At 38.4% G+C, this 22650-nt stretch overlaps 1 protein-coding gene across 1 annotated transcript in view; it reads right to left on the minus strand.

Moving 5' to 3' along the window:
- LOC114667235 (voltage-dependent P/Q-type calcium channel subunit alpha-1A-like) overlaps positions 1 to 22650 on the minus strand; it is a 476759-nt gene that overhangs the window by 211243 nt on the left and 242866 nt on the right. The window contains exons 4-6 of the mRNA XM_051920739.1: positions 19579 to 19670; positions 13981 to 14133; positions 11361 to 11548 (exon numbers count right to left, since the gene is read on the minus strand). Coding sequence (XP_051776699.1) covers positions 11361 to 11548; positions 13981 to 14133; positions 19579 to 19670 — 433 coding nt within the window. The remainder of the gene's footprint in view (positions 1 to 11360; positions 11549 to 13980; positions 14134 to 19578; positions 19671 to 22650) is intronic.

Below are 22650 nucleotides of genomic sequence, written 5' to 3' on the forward strand. Positions count from 1 at the left end.
ATATTTGTCACCCTCTGATTCCCCCGACTCCCTTCTCCTAGGGCAAAATACAAGATTCTGACATAGCGTCTTATGATATGCCGGAAAAAAACAGGCAAGCACACTTAACATTTTGGAAGATTGTTTATCGACTTCATGAGAAACTAGAAAGACCAGCCATCTGCATGATGCTGTTTTATTTTGCCTCCATATAAAAGCCTAATTTATAGGTTCATATAGGCCATTGTGTACAAATCAATAATTATATTTCACAGCATACAAATTACAGATGGAACGGTCTCATTCATAACAGACACATGGTTAATGAAAGCACATTTCATTTGGTCAGAATGTGTTTTTTCTTTTTCTTTAAAAATAATTAAACAGCTAAAACAAATGATGAGTTGACAGACAGTGTTAATGTCAATTAATTCATAATGAGAGGGAGCTATCAACACGAAACCTTTTTGCCAGTTGTCTTCGATTAAAATATTTCTCTTGGTGCATTAATATGGCAGAAAATGACAGGCTAAAGAGTGCAGGACTGCTGGTAAAGGGCTGATTAATACGGCCTGCTAAGATAACTGATAACTCCTATCTGAAACAATAATAGGTTATTTCTTCTGATTGGCCAGGGGCAGTCAATAAATTGCTGAGCAGCTATTACATATCACTCGTAGAACATTTGTGACTGATTATCGTATGAATAAGATCATTTTTTTTCTGATTAATGTTGTTACGAAGGGAAGCAATAGCAAACAAATACAACATGTAGCTCATACCACCTTTAAGCAAGCTGCCACCATACACTGTAAGGGTCTATTAGATTTAAAAATAATTAGGATATATATTAGCATAGTGTAATGCATTTGTTTTAAAGTTTTGTGCCAACACAGGGCACAAGGCAGGAACAAACCTCGGGCAGGGTGCCAGCAGACCCCCATGACCCTGTGTTAGGATATAGCGGGTTGGATAATGGATGGATGGATGATAGTAAGAATATGAATAACTAAATGAGGTTTTCCCTTTGTCAGCTCCCAAGTCGGAAACACAACGGGAGACAAAAACACCAATTTAAAATAAAAAGCACTTTCTTTATTCTTGGTGAGTCAAAGAGACTGCAGACCCCCACCTCAGTACCACTCAGTGGTCAGATCAGACAGTCTGCCTAAAAAAAAGAAATCCTCTCTTTTTATTATCTAGCTTATTCATTAACCAAAGAGAGAAAAACATGGCAGATCATTTTGAGGTCATACATAGATTGCTGAAAGTTACGGTTATATCCTGATTTATTACATTCAGGAGTGCACAGAGTTTCTTACCAAAATAAAGAGTTATCAGGCACTTGCATTCCTAAGGAATACGCCCTTATCAGCTCACACACACAAGACCAGTTTCAAGCAGTTTCCTATAGTTCAGTACATTACTTATAAAGAAATTACATTCTTATAGCTTTAATATCTTCATTAGATTTTGTCTGGTTACATTAATAAATCCTTATTTATTAATCAATAAGTGACATGTTTCTTATAGTTTTAAGCAAGAATTCAGAAACTATCACATTGATTTATAATATCACAGGGTGTTCTGTTAGTATCAAGAGGTCAGCATTTTTTCATAAAAGAATGCAAGTTAGTCTAATAATTCTGTGCACAAGCTTAATTCTTTTTCTACCTAAATGAAGAACAAATCATATAGAAATAATAAATCATATAGCTCTCTGCAGCATGATTAATGCAAAATACAGTCCTTAGTATTTGTGAGTTAAATACTTATAATCATTACAGTTAATACTGTTTTTCTTCCTCGGATACAAATGTGCAAACACATCTGAACTAGGTAGTGGAATGAAAGAATGCCATACTATGCACCCAGACATGTTAGTCACTAGGCCTATAGTCAGAAAGGTTCAGGGACATCTTAAGGAACTCCATATCCCAATTATTGTGACATATCTAAGATGGACACAAGCTGGAGCTACTTCAGACTGGGTACACCCTTATGATATCTCTCTATTATAAAAGAAAATCTTGAGACGCGACTTTTTCCAAGAGATTTTTTCAAGTCCTGCGAGACGAGACTATTGCCAAGAGATTTTGTTAAGTCCTGCCCTCCACTCAGCCATTTACAATCACGCCCGCGGTCCTCTCACTTCTCATTCATGTGAATGCTTTTGTCAGGCACAGTTCCTGTGCTCTCAGCTCTTATAAATGTTTACGTTTTCCTCACTTTAAGTTCCCAATAAAGGAAGATGTATTATGTCGAAATCTTATTGATGAATTTCATCCCAAAGGGTTATCAACAGAAGAAATGAGTACACAGGCAATCCTAACACCGAGAAATGATGAAGTCAAACAAATGAATGAGAAAACTGTCTATCGGTTACATGGCAATGACATGTAAAATTTTAACAGGGCGACAAGAAAGGTAATGTAGTACATCTTCCATGGATAACATGAGACACCAAAGGAGATATTGATATGCCATTCGTATTAAAACATTTACAGTTTCCTGTTAGAATAGCTTTTGCTATGACAATTAACAAATCACAGGGACAAACATTCGAAAAAGTCGGTTCATTTATTAGAGAGAAAGAAATGAAATTCACTCACGGGCAGTTATACGTTGCGTTGTCACAATGCAAGTCCAAACACGGAATAAAAATTCAATGCGATATTGACAAAAAGTTCATTCAAAAAATTGTTTTTAGTGAAGTTTTGCAGTAAAAGTGTAAGTTTAAAAAGTATTTACGTGTTAATTTCAAAGCCAAAAAGAACAAAAACGTATAACGTAACAAATATCTCTAACGCAGCATGAAACATAATTTTCTTTCAATTTATTACGTTTTACTATTTTTTACTATAGTTAATTACTTGCTATAATGTAAAATAGTTAATTCTATTATGCATATGTAACAATTCCCATGAAAATAACAATCTGTTTAAATTATACATCTGCTTCCCCATACACGAGTGGCAGATCTGCGAAGTGGCTAGCGCCCGCCTGGGGGTTGCCGAGTGAAGCGAGCAGGAGACAGCGCCCCCTAGTATTATTACAATAAACATTTCTTAGTCTTTAAAAACTAAACTATGCTCATTTGGCATGTCTGACTTCCTGCCCTAAACCTTACCTGCTTCAAGAGTTCTCAACCATCTGCTACCACTCCTCACTCCTGTTAGTGGCAGCTATTTGTACAAAATACAATTCTAAAATGGCAGGCAGTTCAATCGATGTTAATGTGGTTCAGATTAACCCTGAAAGCTCCTGTGCTTTTAAATTATATCAGTCCAAATTCTTATTCAGATCTTTTAAAAATGCACAGTTGTACCCCTGGCATCCCTGGTATCGTCGACAATATTATAAAATGGTGTTAAAGTTGTGACACGTGTTTTTGAAGGCTGCTGGTCACTTACAGTAAGACCACAAATGAGACACTCTGTTGTAATCAATTGTAATGACAGCTACCACACAACACAGAAACACGAACCACCTCTTTAGAGTGTGTGTGTGTTAGGGCCGTTCTTAGCAGATTGGGGGCCCTACGCGATTCAGAAATGTGCAGGCCTCGGATGCTCATGAGCTCAGGAAGGTGTTCTAATAAAACGTCTGGAAAAGGCCTTAGATGACCAGTAGGCCTACATGTACGCTTGTGCGTATGCAGAGTGGTAAAATATTGATTTTGTTCTGGATCTGGTAAAGGCCGGTAATATAGGGGTATTTCATGATTTTATGGGGATCTCTCTGAAAGAAACCGAAATAAATCTCTAAAATTAACGTTTGCTAAAGTGCATTTGGCAAAGTTACGACAGCGTGACAATATTATTAGGGATTTAGGTGAAGATTTCAATTTGGATAATAAATTACCATTGTTAATGAGACTACGCGATGCACTGAACTGAATTTCCTGGGACTGGCACAGAATCTGAGGGGCCCCAGGTTCACAGCAAAAAAAAAAAAAGTCGGGGCCAAGCTGGCAGCCCCCCTCACAGTCAGGGCCCTACACAGATGCGTAGTTCGCGTATGCCTAAGAACGTCCCTGGTGTGTGTTAGGGCAGTTAAAATGCCTACAAAATGTCCCGTATGGTAGACGCTCAAGATGCTCAACTAGACTTCACTGATGTTTGCACACTAGGACCCAGTTTGTCCTGCTGATGTCTAACAGACCAACATTCAAGCTCTGCTAACAGCTCCACTAAGCTTTACTTTTTTTCTCCAGTTGGCACTGCAATTCCTTCTTTTTGCCATTAAAGTTTGATTAGCCTTTATATAAGAACCTTGGAGACATGCCACATTAAAATACAATAAGGCAGCAACTGTTCTGCAGACAGAAAAATAGAAGTGATTAATACAAACAAGATAGTTACAATTCGGAAACAGAAATAGATGTGTGACAAATTTATAGAAGAAAAGCACAGGAGGCAGAAACTAAAAAATGAAGAGACCTGCAGGTGTTAAAAAGAGGAGGCTTAGCTACAGAATGGGAAATACCTAGGAAAGCAGATCTCATTTAACCCTAGAGAATAAGAGAACTGCAGGAAAAGACAAGCGATTGTTTTAGTTTGAAGAACGTTGACACTGACAAAGTGACGAGCGTTGTTAATGAGACATCAAACTGTTCTGCTATGCACTGTACTTAAAGACTGGCCTTTGAGATTCTGGAGCTATGGACAATTAACGTAAAAGGGGGGCATATTCTATGTGTTTATCAAAGACATTTTTCTTTTTCTGTACGGAAATGTGCAGAAACATTTCAGATTATGGTGCAGTGGGTAGGTGAGCATCAGGCAGTTGCTCGTGTCTTCACTGTCAGCTCATATGGCATTCATTCTGGCTGTACATCCTGTTTCTAAATTTATCTTTAAACACAATGCCTCACTCTGAAAAGCGGCAGGGCCATCGCTTGGCTGTGCGTCACTGTCAGGTGTCTTTCTGAACAGTGCAGCTGACCCAGGAATGGCTGGGGGGGAGGAAGTGAGCACTTTTCTGAGAAGAAAGAGTGTTTCTTAAAGTAATAACATTCAAATTGAACAACTTCTGTATTGTATTTGGAGTACCTGCAAGGATGCAGCTAGCTTTGGCTTCTGGTTTGCACCAGCTGGTAGTTTTAGCTCTGGAAGGTTCCATGTACTTTCTCTTTTTAGACTTCTTTGCTCCTAAAGCTAAGTTTGCCGCACCTCTCTCTCAAGTGACTTATTAATGCCGGAGGCGGCTACTGTTCTCATTATAAGAAGAGGAAAAATACGCTGAGGGAATTGGATGATATACTGAATGTGCTGTATTTGTTTTATTGCTAAGATGATGCTTTCTTTTATCGTCAATAATAACAGGACATCCTCCAACCCACTTAATCCAGTTCAAGGAGGCTAAACCCCACACTAGACAGGATGCTGGTTCTTCACAAGGCCTACTAATAATGCATACACAGACACACAGGGTCAATTTAGATTTGGCAATTAATGCTCACATCAAATTTGAAGAAAAGAAATGAAAAGGTATTCCGACCCAGAGGTCATATTTGAACCCAGGATACTGGACCTGAGAAAAAGCAGAGCCACCCTTTATAGTTTAAAGTCACGCCTTAACTTATGCATGTACCGTTCGGTGCTAGTTTTTGTTATAGTGAGTTATAGCATTAAAAAGTTACCATGTGTGATGTTTCACCTTCCAGTTCTTTTCATGTTTTTAAAAGAAACACAAAATCGCTGTTCATTTTCTACTAAATCTGAAGATTACTTCGATTTCTTTGAGGGAAAATAAAAAGCAAATGAAATGCCATAAGTGGATAATGCATTGCTTCAAATAAAACAAGGCGGCCAAATGTCATTTCTGATTCGGTTAATTATTGTTGTTTTATTTTATGTAATGAAACGAGGTGAAAAGTTAGTGGTATGTTACATTTTGGCAAAATCAGATAACAAATAGCTTTGAATTTACTCACTGGATAAGTTTTCCTATTATGAAGCTTGTATTTCCTATATTTTCCATAGCACCTCGGAGCAACAGTGCTCCTAATAATATTAAAGCAGGAAAAGAAACAGTTGCCAGCATCCAAACTGACTCAAAAGAAGTATGGGAGCAGGGAAAATAAATTAATAATATCTTTTTCTTCTTTCAGCTGCTCCCGTTAGGGGTTGCCACAGTGGATCATCTTCTTCCATATCTTTCTGTCCTCGTCATCTTGTTTTGTTACACCCATCACCTCCATGTCCTCTCTCACCACATCCATAAACCTTCTCTTAGGCCTTCCTCTTTTCCTCTTCCCTGGCAGCTCTATCCTTAGCATCCTTCTCCCAATATACCCCTTATCTCTCCTCTGCACATGTCCAAACCAACGTAATCTCGCCTCTCTGACTTTGTCTCCCAACTGTCCAACTTGACCCAATAATGTCCTCATTTCTAATCCTGTCCATCCTTGTCACACCCAATGCAAATCTTAACATCTTTAACTCTGCCACCTCCAGCTCTGTCTCCTGCTTTCTGGTCAGGCCACTGTCTCCAACCCATATAACACAGCTGGTCTCACTACTGTCCTGTAGACCTTCCCTTTCACTCTTGCTGATACCCGTCTGTCACAAATCACTCCTGACACTCTTCTCCACACATTCCACCCTGCCTGTACTCTCTTTTTCACTTCTCTTCCACAATTCCCATTACTCTGTACTGCTGATCCCACCTTCGCCAACTCTACTCCCTGCATCCTCACCATTCCACTGACCTCCCTCTCATTCACACACATGTATTCTGTCTTGTTCCTACTGACCTTCATTCCTCTCCTCTCTAGAGCATATCTCCACCTCTCCAGGGTCTCCTCACCCTGCTCCCTGCTATCGTTACAGATCACAATGTCGTCAGCAAACATCATAGTCCACGGGGACTCCTGTCTAATCTCGTCTGTCAACCTGTCCACCATCATTGCAAATAAGAAAGGGCTCAGAGCCGATCCCTAATGTAATCCCACCTCCGTCACTCCTACCGCAGACCTCACCACGGTCACACTTACCTCGTACATATCCTGTACAACTCTTACATACTTCTCTGCCACTCCCAACTTCCTCATACAATACCACAGCTCCTCTCTCCTCACCCTGTCATTTGCTTTCTCCAGGTCCACAAAGACGCAATGCGACTCCTTCTGGCCTTCTCTAAACTTCTCCATCAACACCCTCAGAGTAAACATCACATCTGTGGTGCTCTTTCTTGGCATGAAACCACACTGCTGCTCACTAATCATCACCTCACTTCTTAACTGAGCTTCCACTACTCTTTCCCATAACTTCATGCTGTGGCTCATCAATTTTATCCCCCTGTAGTTACTGCAGTCCTGCATATCCCCCTTATTCTTAAATATCAGCACCAGTACACTTCTTCTCCACTCATCATGCGTCCTCTCACTTTCTAAGATTCCATTAAACATTCTGCTTAAAAACTCCTCTGCCATCTCTCCTAAACACCGAAAATAAATTAATAATATGTTAAAATAAATAAGCAAAACTGCCATACAAACTGACAGTACACTTAAAATCAAAATGTTGCTGGTTTCATTTCCGTTTCCAACTAAATGTGAGGCAGTAAATAAATCTCTTAAATCAGTATGGCTCACACTGTAAAAAAATAAATAGTATATAATAATATATAATTAAAATGTAGCTTGTGCGTAGGGGTGTTCAGCTGACAAAAGGTGCCAAGGCAGAGACCAGCATCTGTGGAAAATTCTGCAAGGAATGCCTGTAAGGTAGAGAGGCAAATTCACACTGGCGGGGCAGAACAACTATACCCACTATGGTAATGGAATGCAGGTGCCATGTAAGAGGCCTTTACCTGCAATTAAAATACCTGCAGTGAGAACAAAAAGTGAATTAGAAAACTGACACACAGGACTTTAACGGTATCTTCAATCCTTTTAATGACAAGCTTGAAGGTAACACATCAAACTGCCTTGTTTGGCTAAACAAAGGACAGGAATAAAAAAATAAAGAAATAAAAACTATGCAGAATGGGATAGTAAGATAAAACATAGCATGAAGAATATTGCCAATAATAACTGACAAATAATGTAATGCAAAACGTTTAGAATCAAATGTTTATGTTAGCTGCCTGAAATATAAAGTAGCATTTTTGGTTAATGTAAAATCTTAGAAAAATATGGATTAAGGAAGACAAAATGTAGTGTGGCTAATTTTTCATTTTTATTTTCATTAGCACAGAAGTAACCTGCACTTATTTATTACTTTTTCAGATGCATGTTGATACAGTCATTACTAATAAATATATATTGTAATAAAGGCACTATATTGCGCCTGACCCAACACAGACAGGACACGGAGGCATGTATAAAAAATAAAACAAACTCTTATTTTATTCAGATGGAGGGCATGTCTTCCCCGTGTCCCCCAGCCACAACACAGTCCCAAACACAAGCTCAAGCACAAAACCCACACTCCTCTCTTCTCTCTTCTCCCACCACTCCTCCACAAGCTTTGTCATCCTCCTCCTGACTCTGGCCATTGACTAGTGCTTGCTGGCTCCTTTTATGGCCCACCCGGATCTGCTCCAGGTGCTTGATCACCTGTTTCCGATTGCACTCCCAGGTGGGGCTGAAGAGTCGTCCACTTGGGCTCAGGAGCCCATGCAGCGCCCCCTGGCGGCCACCCTAGATCCCAAAAGGGCTGTGGAGAACTGCATCTCCCATGGAGCCCTGTGGGAGGCTGAGGCACCACTCCAACCCAGGGGGGCAGCCATCCAGCGTCCAGGGGGAGGTATTGCACTGTCCAGGGCTGCTCCCCCTGAATATATATTGAAGGGGAGTCTCGGCCGGGCATGGGACCCAGCCGTCCGCCACAATATAAAATAGTCATAAAAAAAATAGATAGATATGAATGGCAATGTAAAGATAGATAGATAGATAGATAGATAGATAGATAGATAGATAGATAGATAGATGTGAAAGGCACTATATAATAGATAGATAGATAGATGTGAAAGGCACTATATAATAGATAGATAGATAGATAGATAGATAGATAGATAGATAGAATAGAACCTATCTATGTATTTATCTATCTATTATATAGTGCCTTTCACATCTATATCTATCTATCTATTTTTTATTTTTCTAGAAACTGACATGCAGGAAAAATATTAAATGAAGGAAACTGTCACTGATTTGTCAGGATTCCTTTAGTACAGGTCTAGGTGTGCTGTGTTTAAGTCTTTTTATAGTCTTTCTGCAGTTATTTTTGTGGTTTGTTGTTACAATCCAATCTCTATGTGTCCTGAATTGTTCTGTTTAATTTGTGGAATTATTCTATTAATTTTTGTAGCTTCAGATTGTTACTCCTGTTCATGATTTGCAACACTGCCTTTGTTAAACTATGATGGTCTGACATCGGATTGCAGCCCAATGTATATAACCGTATGGTGTATTTTTGAGAACAAAATCAGGTTATGTTCACAATGTAGCTCAATTCCCACTTTTTCACTCATATGTGACACAGCTCTGATCTTTTCAGAGAAGATTGATCAGTAATACATAAGATGGAATCATGACTTTTCAGAAAGGATTTATATTACTTTTGTACCCATTATTTTGTATCAAAAACTTCAACATCTCGTTCCCACCAGTCCTGTCTCCTCTCCTGTATCTACAGGTTTCTTCACACAGATACAGCAGTGATGAATGCACTCAATACAACAGCTAAGATTTTTCATTTTCTATTTGTCTTCCTTGCCAATAATGGATAATGAATTCATAGATGCCCTACACTGAAACTGTGTAGTGCAGCAACCAACACCTATCTATTAAGTTGCTTCTGTCTAAAAAAAAAAAATAATTGTATTCTTTGTGTGCATGCACATTCGAGATAGATAGCTGTACACGCTCATATCAGATTTTGATCACCTGTAAAATAAATTGGAACAATAAAACAAACAAAAAAATCAGATGTGATACAAAAACCAGAACAGGGTCATTTCTTGCTATAGTAGGGATGTAAAGATTTGCATTTGTTCAGACAAGAACTACTTTTATGTTTAACAACATATCCAGAAAACATTAAATGTGGGGAAAATGCTGATTATGGGAACATTAAATTGGGGCTCTCCTCTATATATAAAGCAGTTTTCTTCTTGGAATCATTGTTGTAGTAGACATGCAGGGAGAAACAGCTTGTTTCTCTCTCAGTGTTTCTTTTAAATTCACAGTTTATGCTTAGAGTTTTAGCGAGAAATGGAGATTAGACCAAAGACAACTTTAATGAATATGGTAATCCATGTATTCAACAGGTAAGTTGTCTAACACTATCGTAAGTAGTATTTAAAACTGTAAGTGTAAAATCTGGGCCAGATAGCACAAACTCCCTTACACATATTATCAAATGCGTCAAAATGAGTATGTGAATTTCCCCTTGGGATTAATAAAGTATCTATCTATCTATCTATCTATCTATCTATCTATCTATCTATCTATCTATCTATCTATCTATCTATCTATCAAACATCAAAGCACTTACTAGGTTCTGCCGGTGCCATGTTGAACATTATTTTTTGACATACATGCTTGATTTGAAGAATATTAGAAGGGTGGTGAGAATAAGAGTGGTACTCCTGGTCATTTATGGAGACTGGCAGTGCTTCATGTTCTCATAAACCCACTCCGCACTTGAAGAAGGTGTTAATTTGTGTGACAATTCAAAAATCATTGAACTGAGTAGGTAAATTGGACCCTTTGGTAATACTCTTCAGTTATTAAGTAAATGGTTACACTCTACAGCACCTTGTGTGTACATCAGTACAATTACATCAAAAAAACTAATTAAATGGAAACACCCTGTTACTACAGTTCAAATGGTACATAATGGGTTGTGGTTTCAGCTTACTAAATCTTTGATTATGACTTTAAGTAATAACAGCAACAGTAACACCTGTGAAAGCAACTGTAGACGTCTTCTTATTTCAGGACTTTTGCACAAAAAGGCTTATTAAGAGTTTAATTAAATTAACATTAGTGTGTTAATTTATAACATTAAACATTTTTCTCTGTACTTAAACATAATATAATCACATTAATGTTAATGAAACATTTTTAAAACTTTTAAAAAGTTTACAATTAAACAAAGAAACACTTCCTTATAACCAAGACCTGAAGGCTAAACTAGCCAGTGTGATAGCAGATCTCTCAGCTACAGCATAAAATGGGCAACAGAAAAAATTTTTCAGAAATCAAACCCAAGGCTTAACCCCACCCCAGGGTTCTCACATATTTTCCTTATAATGTATTACATAAAAAATAAGATTGACACAGCTACAGGTCAGTGCCTGCAAATAATCATATATCTAACAAAATGACTCTCCTTGCGTCGTTATTTTGATTACGTTGTACTCACATAATAAAGAAGCTCTGTCCAGCCCTCCATGGTGATGCATTGGAAGACTGTGAGCACAGCAAAGAGGATGTTGTCAAACTGTGTGATGCCGTAGTTTGGCCCAGTCCAGTAGCCCCGGCATTCTGTACCATTGGGACACAAGCGAGACGGTGATTCATTCCCACAGGGCTTATCTTCTCGGATCTCCCCTATTGAAACAAATATATTTCATTCAGATTTTATGTCATATATTCTAAAATAAATCATTTATGTATATTTCCCTTGTTTTTTTTTTAACTTTTATCCTATAATTAACAAAGTGTAAATTGCTACACCCATTGTTGCAGTAAAATCTGCTATTATGAAGAACTAATATACTGGATTTCAAGCACTGTATTTAGGTAAAGTTATTTTTGATATTTAAGTGACAAAGCCAAAATTCAATCAAAGGATAATAGATTGTTTAATTATTTACAAACTGCAATTGTATAGAAATTTTACTTTAGTACTTGTACAGTCGAACTCAGTTAGATGGCCCTTTCACCTATGTCGTCACATTTCTACATTCTGCTTTCCATGGAAACTGTAAAATGTGCAAATTCTCCACAATGTGTATGTGTTCATTTCCATTATCCTTTAAAAATAAGCTGCTTTTTTTTTCTTAAAAAATGGTTTCTTTCATACTTCTTATGTGTTTATGAATGTAAGATCTCCTTAACACGAAGGACTCGATCAAATACTACCAGACTGATTATAATGCAACAAAATGTTTTTGTGTAGTGTAACTGTACAGGGGACTGCCAATACTGATGCTCTGTGCAAGAGAGGACAGAGCCGACTATACTTCATTAGAAGACTGGCGTCCTTCAAAATCTGCAATAGGATGCTGCAGATGTTCTATCAGATGGTTTTGGCGAGCGCCGTCTTCTACGTGGTGGTGTGCTGGGGAGGCAGCATAAAGAAGAAGGACACCTCACACCTGGACAAACTGGTGAGGAAGGCAGGCTCTATTGTAGGCATGGAGCTGGACAGTTTGATATCTGTGGCAGAGCGACGGGCGCTGAGCAGACTCCTGTCAATCATGGAGAATCCACTGCATCCACTAAACAGGATCATCTCCAGACAGAGGAGCAGCTTCAGCAACAGACTGCTGTCACCGTCCTGCTCCACTGACAGACTGAGGAGATCGCTCCTCCAACACACTATGTGACTCTTCAATTCCACCCCCCGGGGGGGTAAGCATTAATATTATACAAAGTTATTGTCTGTTATACCTGCATTGTTATCACTCTTTAATTTAATATTGTTTTTATCAGTATGCTGCTGCTGGAGTATGTGAATTTTATTCTTGGGATTAATAAAGTATCTATCATTATATAGTGCCTTTCAATCTATCTATCTATCTATCTATCATATAGTGCCTTTCACATCTATCTATCTATCTATACAGCTTTCATAGTTATCTTTATTTTATAAAGATATATATTTATTTGCTTTAAAAAAATAATTGAAAGGCCATACCACACTGAAAAATAAAAAATGCAATATATTTGTTGACGAGTGACAGTAATACTCACGTTCAGGTGAACACTGATGTAGTCTTACTCTAGTCCCTACATACAGTATAGATGATAGGTGGAAAAACCGCTGTATTTGCCTTAATAAGTATTAGAAAGCTTTAAAACTGAGACAAGAATGTGGCCTAACCTAAAAGCCTGGGTCTATAAAATCCAAGGTTGTCAATTCAATGCCTTACTCAAAAATATCTTTTTGTTACTCCTGCTCGATGATTTGTCTTCTCTTTACTGAAGTCACATCTCCAGTTGAACCTGAGAAACCTTTCAGCCCACGTCAGTGCATACAATGCTGTGACTTCCATGCTGGATTAGTGTTCACTGGTTGAGGGGCGAAGGTGAATCAGCTCTTAATATATAGCATGTGAATATTAACACATACATTTCAGTTTATTTAACTGACCATGAGCATTTTGACATACATTTATTGTACCGGGCGGCACGGTGGCACAGTGGGTAGTGCTGCTGCCTCGCAGTTTGCATGTTCTCCCAGTGTCTGCGTGGGTTTCCACAGACATGCAGATTAGGTGCATTGGCGATTCTAAATTGTCCCTAGTGTGTGCTTGGTGTGTGGGTGTGTGTGTGTGTGTGTGTGTGTGCCCTGCGGTGGGCTGGCGCCCTGCCCGGGGTTTATTTCCTGCCTTGCGCCCTGTGTTGGCTGGGATTGGCTCCAGCAGACCCCCATGACCCTGTAGTTAGGATATAGCGGGTTGGATAATGGACGGACTTATAGCACCACATAAATAATTTGTTGCAAGCCTAATTTGATATTTAAGATTTCTTACGATTCTCCTATTCATAGCAGAGGATGTGCTTCTTTGGTGTGTATTTTTGTAAGCTATATGGCTGCTGGTTCAAAACATTCTGTATAACTAACACCCTATGCGTCACCCTAAGTGAATCACATAACACACCACACTATGTCTGTAAAGCGTGTTGGCAAGTTTAGTGTGGAGAAAATAAATACAAAAAGGTTTATTGCCATTAAATATATAATTAAAAAAAGCAAATAAGTAGTATATAAGTGATAGTGAACTATTGTTTGACTTCACCCCAGTTCTACTCACTTGTGATAATGTCAAAGCAGGTGGTGTGGAATTTGCCCATGTAGAATTCTAGTCCAATGATGGCAAACATAAGAATAGCAAAAAACAAGAGCAGTCCGATCTGTAGCAGAGGTATCATGGCCTTCATGATAGACTTAAGGACCACTTGTAAACCTGGAAACAAAGGAAGAAGAGATAATAACACACAGAGGCCATTGACACGTGCATACACACGCACATGTACATACACACTGTAATATTGTCTGATTATCTTCTCATATTGCCAAAGAGACTGAAGAGCTCTGATTGTAAATGCAAAGCCCGGAAAGGGAAGCACTTGTAGTGGAGTACATCTGTGTGCAGCTGAAGCTACATGTGCAAAAAAAAGTTAAGGGCCCTCTCTAATTTTAATTTCTCTTTGTCTTCTTGTTTATAAATAGTCAGCAGATGGCAGAGTAGTAATTATTATAAATAACCAGTGGATGTTATTATGATTACATTAAAACAGGGAGGTGAATAACAAGCATGGCATTAATACCCAAAGTGATCTGCCTAAGAAACCTTTCAAATTCAAATTTTGACTTTTTGGTATTGCCTTTTTCAAAGCATGTTGCTCATAACAACTTTCACAAAGTATACAGGCTTTAAATATTTCAGGCAAAATTTGCCAATTGCACTTTAACAAAGATATAATGTCAAGACAAGTCCCTTAACTTTATATCTACCATATGAAGACTTCTAAGAAGCTCAAGCTCATGATCTTTTATGTTTGAACTATTACTTCAGTGGCTAATGAACTTTTATGATTTAATTACGTTTTTAACTTAGCTAATGTTTTTGATTTGAATTACTGACTTGACTTTAAAAACTTGTCATTAGGTAGCTGTATTTGCTGGAGCCAAATGATTCTGATTAATATACACACATACAGTATATTACATATATATACCAGTAACAGTGAATACACTTGACTTGCATTCCTAGTTTTCATCCTCTTTCTCTCTGTGTTTATCATTCGTTTGCTCAGAGGTTGATGCGCTTACTGTTTCCTGAGCAGCTCTTATTTTCTCCACCGTAGCGGCCTGTTTCTTCTCTTCTTTTGTCGGCATCTTTTCGCGTTAAAACTGATTAAGTCAGTGTTTGTGTTGCAATTACTTAGTACGTTTTCTTTAATTTTACACATAAGTCTTCAATCTGCCTCAAGAATGATTTAGGATATGAAGAGGTAGGGGAAGTGACAGCGAAGGTGGTAGGAAATGAGAGCGACGCCCGTATGCATGCAGAGCATGGCTGCCCTGTTGGCCACTGCCGAGAGTTGACTCTACAATAAAATAAAATAAAAAGAGAAATAACCTTGGAGGTCAATCATCGCCCTGAAAGCGGATAGTAGACGTCACGTAGTATATGTGTACCAAATTTAAGTTCAATAGTTCAAATGGTTTGCGAGCTACAGGTGATTTAAAAATCTTGGACAGACAAAAGAACAGCCATGGTAGCGTATTATGTAAGAAGATATATATACATATATATATATATATATATATATATATATATATATATATATATATATATATATATATATATTATATATATTACATTACATTCATTGCATTCGTAATCTGAGTCTTGACGACCTAAATTGTGTGGGTGGTTACCTACCAGGTAACGCTTGTGGTTGGTCTGCCATTCGGCAAACATCCGCCACGGTGCCCTCTTCAGTAGCGAGAAGCAGATCATGGAATGTTGCATAGTTTACTGTCAAATAATGCAAAGAGTACGCGACACGTGTTTCGCCCTCATTTGGGCTCATCAGGCGTACACACTCACTGCACCCGCCTCTCGGGGATCAAACCTCGAGCGTCAGTGTCAGAGACGAAGCCCCTTTACACTGCGCCACTGTGTGTGTACGCCTGATGAGCCCAAATGAGGGCGAAACACGTGTCGTGTACTCTTTGCATTATTTGACAGTAAACTATGCAACATATATATATATATATATATATATATATATATATATATATATATATATATATATATATATATATATATATATATATATATATATATATTTTGTGGTACCCAGGTGGGGGTGGTACCCAGCCGGGACACCCTAGAAGACTGGAGGAGGGCTTGTGCCTCCTCCAGACCTCGAGGGGGCAACCGCCCTGGGGGCCACGGGTACAGAGCTGGGAAGCTCGACCCTGTAGGGGCCCGTGGTCACCACCAGGGGGCACCCCAATACCTGAAGGGCCCTGGACCTCAGCACTTTCACCACACCCGGAAGTGCTGGGGGGAAGAAAAGCAGGGACACCCGGAGTGCTTCCAGGGATACAGCCGGCACTTCCGCCACACTAGGGCGTGTCAGTGGGAGATTGCCGGGAACACACCTGGAGCACATCCAGATGCTTATTTAAAGGGGCCGCCTCCCTTCAGAGGATGACTTGAGTCGGGAGAGTAGAGTGGACGAGGTCTCTGGAGGGGAGAAGGAGGCGGTCTGAAGACAAAGAGAAGGCATTGTGATGGCCAGAACTGTAGGGTATTGGGGTTTGCTGTGCAGAATTGTGAACTATGGAAAACCACAATAACCGCGTGTGGGGTAATACAAACATGTCTGCCTGTCTGTGTCTGGGTCATATTCCACTATATATATATATATATATATATATATATATATATATATATATATATATATATATATATACACACACAGTATATACAGTGCCTTCTATAATGTCTGGGACAAGGGCGCATATTTCCTTGATTTACCACTCTGCTGCACAGATTAAAATGACAGATCTAACAATTCAAATGTGATTAAAGTGCACATTTCAGACTTTTATTTAAGGGTATTTGCAAACATTTTGTTCACATCATGTAGAAATTGCAACACTTTTTTCTATATCAAAGTATAAAAAAACTAAAAAACTATGACTTCATGAGCGTAGAGATGAGCCAGCATATACAGTACAGTAGTTTAGATGGTGACATGTAGGTGGCAGATGAAGAAAGATATGGGAGAAATGCAAGGTGAAGAACACACGTAAGAACAGATGAAGAAACTGATTTCTCCATTTTGGGGCATTTATATAAGGAAGACAGAAGTTTTGAAGTAAGGGTGTTATACTCACTTATGATGGTGCTAGACAGTGGTGACGTGCTCCATGCCAATTAGCACATGCAAGTAAGAAGCTCACTGTACTTTCTATGTGTCGATAATATCCCTATAAGCCTATAAAAGCTATACAGTACATATATAGCATTCAAATACTGACTGTGAACACTTTTATGATGTAGCTGCACAGTGAATGACATGCAAGGGTAATTGGTAACTTTAAAATCAAGGTTACGGCTGTAAACAGCCCCACAAATGTGTAAAACTGTGGTGTGTGAGTTGTAGGATCAGAAAATGTTATAGCTGCTTGATGTGCTAGATGGCACCACATAAAGGTAGCTGTGGAAATTTTGACAAAACAATAACATTTTGCCAATAGGTTAAAAACATAAGAGTCTTGTCGATTCCTAACAAAGCATAGGAAAAAAAAAAGATATTTTATGACAGGACTACATGAAACGTAGATAAATTGTGTGATAGATGGCCGGCAGCTCATCCCAGCAGACACATCCAAGGCGCTAGATGGCATCTTCCCTGCAGCATGGAGGTGCCCCGGATTCCCGCAGAGCACCATGGCAGATGGAGTTTGGCTTCACAGCCCTGCTGGGTGCCATGGGTGCCATCATGTGATGCTGCAGGGAGACATGGGAATTTTTATTTTCCCTATAGCCCGGAAGTACTCCCAAGTCACAGGGACGGAAGAACAGAAGTACTTCAGGGCTGAAGAAAAATATGTCTTCATCTGACCTGGAAGTGCTATTGAATCACATGGCCAGAAGGACTGAAGCACTTCCGGGTCAAGGACTACATATAAAGGACTATGGGAGACTCAGCAAGCTGTGTGACGGAGCTGCTGGGAGAGGAGGATTGATTTATTGGATTGTAGTATTGATTTATTATTTATTGGGGTGATTATGGTGCTTTGGAGCACAATATTGGGAAAAGAAATAATTAAAAAAGAATTCTAGGTGCTTTTACTTGGTGTCTTGGACGTTTGTCTGCGTGGTTTGAGGAGTGACAGCACCCTCTAGTGTCAGAGTGGTCAGATTCTGGGTAAACAGGAAAGGAGCATCTCTCTCATTTGGTGAAGCATACATATCTATAAATTTCAATCCAAGAAGCAAGGAGCTTATTTTTGGCTTCTGTATCATTGCTTGTATTGTTACAGTTCTGGAAAAAAACTAAGATGGAGACAACTGAACATTCAGCACAATGAGCAACTATTAAAACTCTCACTGGAGCCCTCATATCAGACAACAACAAACAGAATCCAATTTACTCTAAAGGATGGTGAAATAATGTGCAGATTCTTATGTTACATTATGAATTTGACACCAAACTATGACAGAGATCAGATGAGAAGAAGTAATCGAAAACATGTTGGCCCCTCATGTCTGACAATAAAACACAAATGTATGACAGTAAGCAGCAGATAATGGTATTGTATCAACTGTGCAATGCAAAGCAGACGTTAATGCACTACCATCAGCTGTTCACATTCATTGTGTGTCTCAATAAAGTTACAGACAGACAATGGCTACAGCTTTCCTCCTAAGTGAACTTCCTGAACAGACAACACAACTGAACTGATAGTAAAAAATGAAAACATATATTAAAACATACACCTTTTTAAGATAAAAAAACATAACTAAGCACACAAGATAAAAGGAGACAATACCGTTGTTTGGTAAGCAAAATGCAGAACTGGCCTACATTACTTCAGATTTATCTTCTTTGTTAGATTTTAAATACTAGTTTGACACCGATATATTAATTTTGTTTATATTAATTTATTATTCTACTGACAATGAGATTAATATACAGTTAACATTTAAAGTAGAGTGACGGGATGTTTTCTGGTAACTACATGATAACTGCTTACTACTGAAATAAATGACAATTGTAACAGTCACAATTTTCATCACAGGTTCCAGTTTACATATGCTGCTGGTAATGCTGGAAAGAATTGGACGTCAGGGGTCAGCTTTCATAACAGTCCAAGATTGTGCTTAATACCATGTGAAGCCATTTGCGCCCTTATGAGGCAGTGAATGATTACAATTACTAAAGTAATTACGCTCATCATGGTTTGTGAAGCAATCCAGCTTAAAACAAAAGATTTGCCCTCATTGAAAGACTAAAACTGACAAACCCATGATTGCAATTTTTTATTTTGAATTAAGAATGAAGCAGAAAAATTCTTTGTGAATGAGATGTGATTTCTAATCTAGAAGACAGCATAGTCAAGTGACAAGAGAAATTCAAGGCTGCCGATTGTGATTTTGAGCAAGTCACTTATACTCTCTGCGCTACAACTGTAAAACATATGTGAAAGTCTGTAATGTGCTCTGAGCTTGTAAGACACCTTGGATAAAGGAATCTGCCAAATGAGCATTAATAATAATAATAACAATAATAATAATAAAATGCTTCCAAAAATTTCTCAGTAATTTAACTCTAACATAAAGCCATAAATGCCACTTAGAAAGCCAGTCTCTCTAACGTACTTGGGATTCCTGATACTAGTTTCAGGGGCCGCAGAACACGTACAGCTCGCAGAGTTCGAAGGTCAAATTCGGATCCTACTGTCGCCAGGATTCTACAACAAAAGAGAAAGATGGTGGTTAGAAGAAATTAAGCAAACATTGTTTATCCCAAATATATAACCTAACAACATCCTATGATGAAAAGATCCTCACAAGAAAATGTAAAACCAACAAAACTGAGTCCTAGAACACAACATACAAAAATACATTTACTATGTCAGTAAGCAGTCAGTCATTCTCCAACCCGCTATATCCTAACACAGGGTCACAGGGGTCTGCTGGAGCCAATCCCAGCACAGGGCACAAGGCAGGAACAAACCCCGGGCAGGGTGCCAACCCACCGCAGGGCACACACTAGGGATAATTTAGGATCGCCAATGCACCTAATCTGCATGTCTCTGGACTGTGGCAGGAAACCCACGCGGACACGGGGAGAACATGCAAACTCCACGCAGGGAATGTCAGTAAGCACAAATATATAATTAGTTCAATGCAACAATACACCCAGACATCATCATACCATCCGTCCTCTTCTGCTTATCCGAGATTGGGTCACAGGGGCAGCAGCTTGAGCAGAGATGCCCAGACTTCCCTCTCCCCGGGCACTTCTTCTAGCCTTTTCCAGGGGAATCCCGAGGCGTTCCCAGGCCAGCCGAGAGACATAGTCCCTCCAGCGTGTCCTGGGTCTTCTCCCGGTTAGACGTGCCCGGAACACCTCACCAGGGAGGCATCCAGGAGGCATCCTGATCAGATGCCTGAGCCACCTCATCGGACTCCTCTCAATCCTCGGCTACAGAAGCTGGCTCTTGATGAGACATCATCTTACTAAATACAAAATGTTTATGATAAACTCCTCTGAAAGAGACAGACACAATTGTTGCATTAAGCAACTCATATATAGCTAAGTTTATGCCTTACTTCAGGGGCTGGGAAACTTGATCTGAGGTTGCTTAAGTCACTCCATGTCTTCTCAGTTCTCTTGGTTTTAACTTTTTTAATATGGTTTGACTATCCCATCCTATTATAATACATATTTATTAATGAATTATTATGTCAAGGCCTAGATAAACTGAAATAATGTTTGTTAATTGACAGCTATAAGAAAATTGAACTATTCCCTTGGCAGATCATGTGTCTATCTGTTTTCAAGTTTGCTGTCATGCACTTATTTTGAAAGTACTTTTAATCAGAAGTGCCAGTAAGTATATGTTAATTTGAATATCACATATACTTTCGTAGGTCACCTTTTAAGACTGTATCTCTGCCTTGCATTTAAACTCAGATGGTATATGTTCCTGTAACCATGTAATAGAAAAGATGATTTCAGATCATGGATATTACCAAATAACTATGTGATAACAAACTTTTAACATGTGAATTTCCCCTTGGGATTAATAAAGTATCTATCTATCTATCTATCTATCTATCTATCTATCTATCTATCTATCTATCTATCTATCTATCTATCTATCTATCTATCTATCTATCTATCTATCTATCTATCTATCTATCTGTTTTTCTCTACTGCTATTATTTTTTTTAAAGTTAACAGTAATAGGAATTTAGGCAAGCTTCTTCCTGACTCATGGGATAATCTGTGATATATTAACAGCTAAAACTAGCTATTGTCAAGAACTTGGTAGGAACCATGTCTGCAGTTACTGACGCTATTAAAGGCTGAGGTCCCACACCTCTATCCTTTCCTCGTGTATTCCCTTTGACTCATCAGTATTTCGGCATACAAATAAATAAATTAGCTGTTATATTCTCTGTTTGTGTAATTCTCTTTGCCATTACTCCATAAAAATAAATGTGCAATTGTGATGTATATAAACACAACATTTAAACTGTAATCAGAAACTATTACAGTACATTAAGCTTAAAATAAAAATGTACTTATGCTGTTTAGTTTTTCTTAATCTTGTAGAACATTCATTCTTTATATGCTTGTTTAATAACAGGATTGAAAAATATCATAAATATATGGCTATTTCCAGTAATTTTTTATTCGTCTCATCCTACAATGTTCTCTCTTGCTCATTTCTACACCCATACCACTATAGGTCTGTTACCTTTGTAAGCTGTGATTACAGAAGTGACAGTTTATGTTAAATTGGGTCCAAATTTTTAAAAAAAAATGAAAAAAGGCAAGAACAATTAATCAGAAATCTGTTTTCATGAGCAATTATAATATGAACCACATTGAAGAGTGGTCCACTGTATAACACATGTTCAAAATTAAGGTATATTAAGAATTAACAATTGTGTCATGGTTTTTTGGGTATATTTCTCAACCAATTCAATATTAAGAGCAATTACAGATTTTTACCTTTCATGCTGTGAATAAGTAAACAATAATATTAAGAAACCGGTGCACTATAGGAAATCAGATCTAGTGGGTGCTTCTGAAAAGATTTAGGATAACTGCTAGTGCCGTCATTTAACTATATCTACCTCATCCTGCAAATCATCACAAACCTTTAGTGAATTATGCGGAGATGGACTTATTATGAAAATTTTTACAGCTTAATTTAAACAATCGTCTGTTTGAAAGGGGATGATTATGTCATTGTTTGTATTTTTTTGTATTACTGCTCACTGATTCTGATAGCCTTCTTTTCAAATTGTCTCTCTATTATAATAAAAAAATCCTTGGACGAGATGAGATTTTTTTGCTTGGGACGAGACGTGACTTATTCAGAGGGATACTTTCAAGTCCCGTGAGACAAGATTTGTGCCGAGAGATTTAACAACGCCCAGGGCCAGAAATAAAAGACAAAGAGTAGATGACAAAGTAAAGAAGGTTGTAAAGAATTCAAAAACGTTGGCGCGGTACACATGTAGAGCAGGTTAGAGATAATGGAAGTACGAAAATTCGAAAGTCTCAAAAAAAGGATAGGAAAGATCACATTAGTGCAAACAAATGGAAATTATTACTCGGTGAAATAATGGAACAGTGAAAAGAAATTGAAAATATTGTTCAGATTTAAACTTTAAGTCAGAGACTTGTAGATCGTCTAATTCGTGTTGCCA

This window comes from Erpetoichthys calabaricus, chromosome 17, assembly GCF_900747795.2.
Source record: "Erpetoichthys calabaricus chromosome 17, fErpCal1.3, whole genome shotgun sequence".
Classification (NCBI taxonomy): Eukaryota; Metazoa; Chordata; class Cladistia; order Polypteriformes; family Polypteridae; genus Erpetoichthys; species Erpetoichthys calabaricus.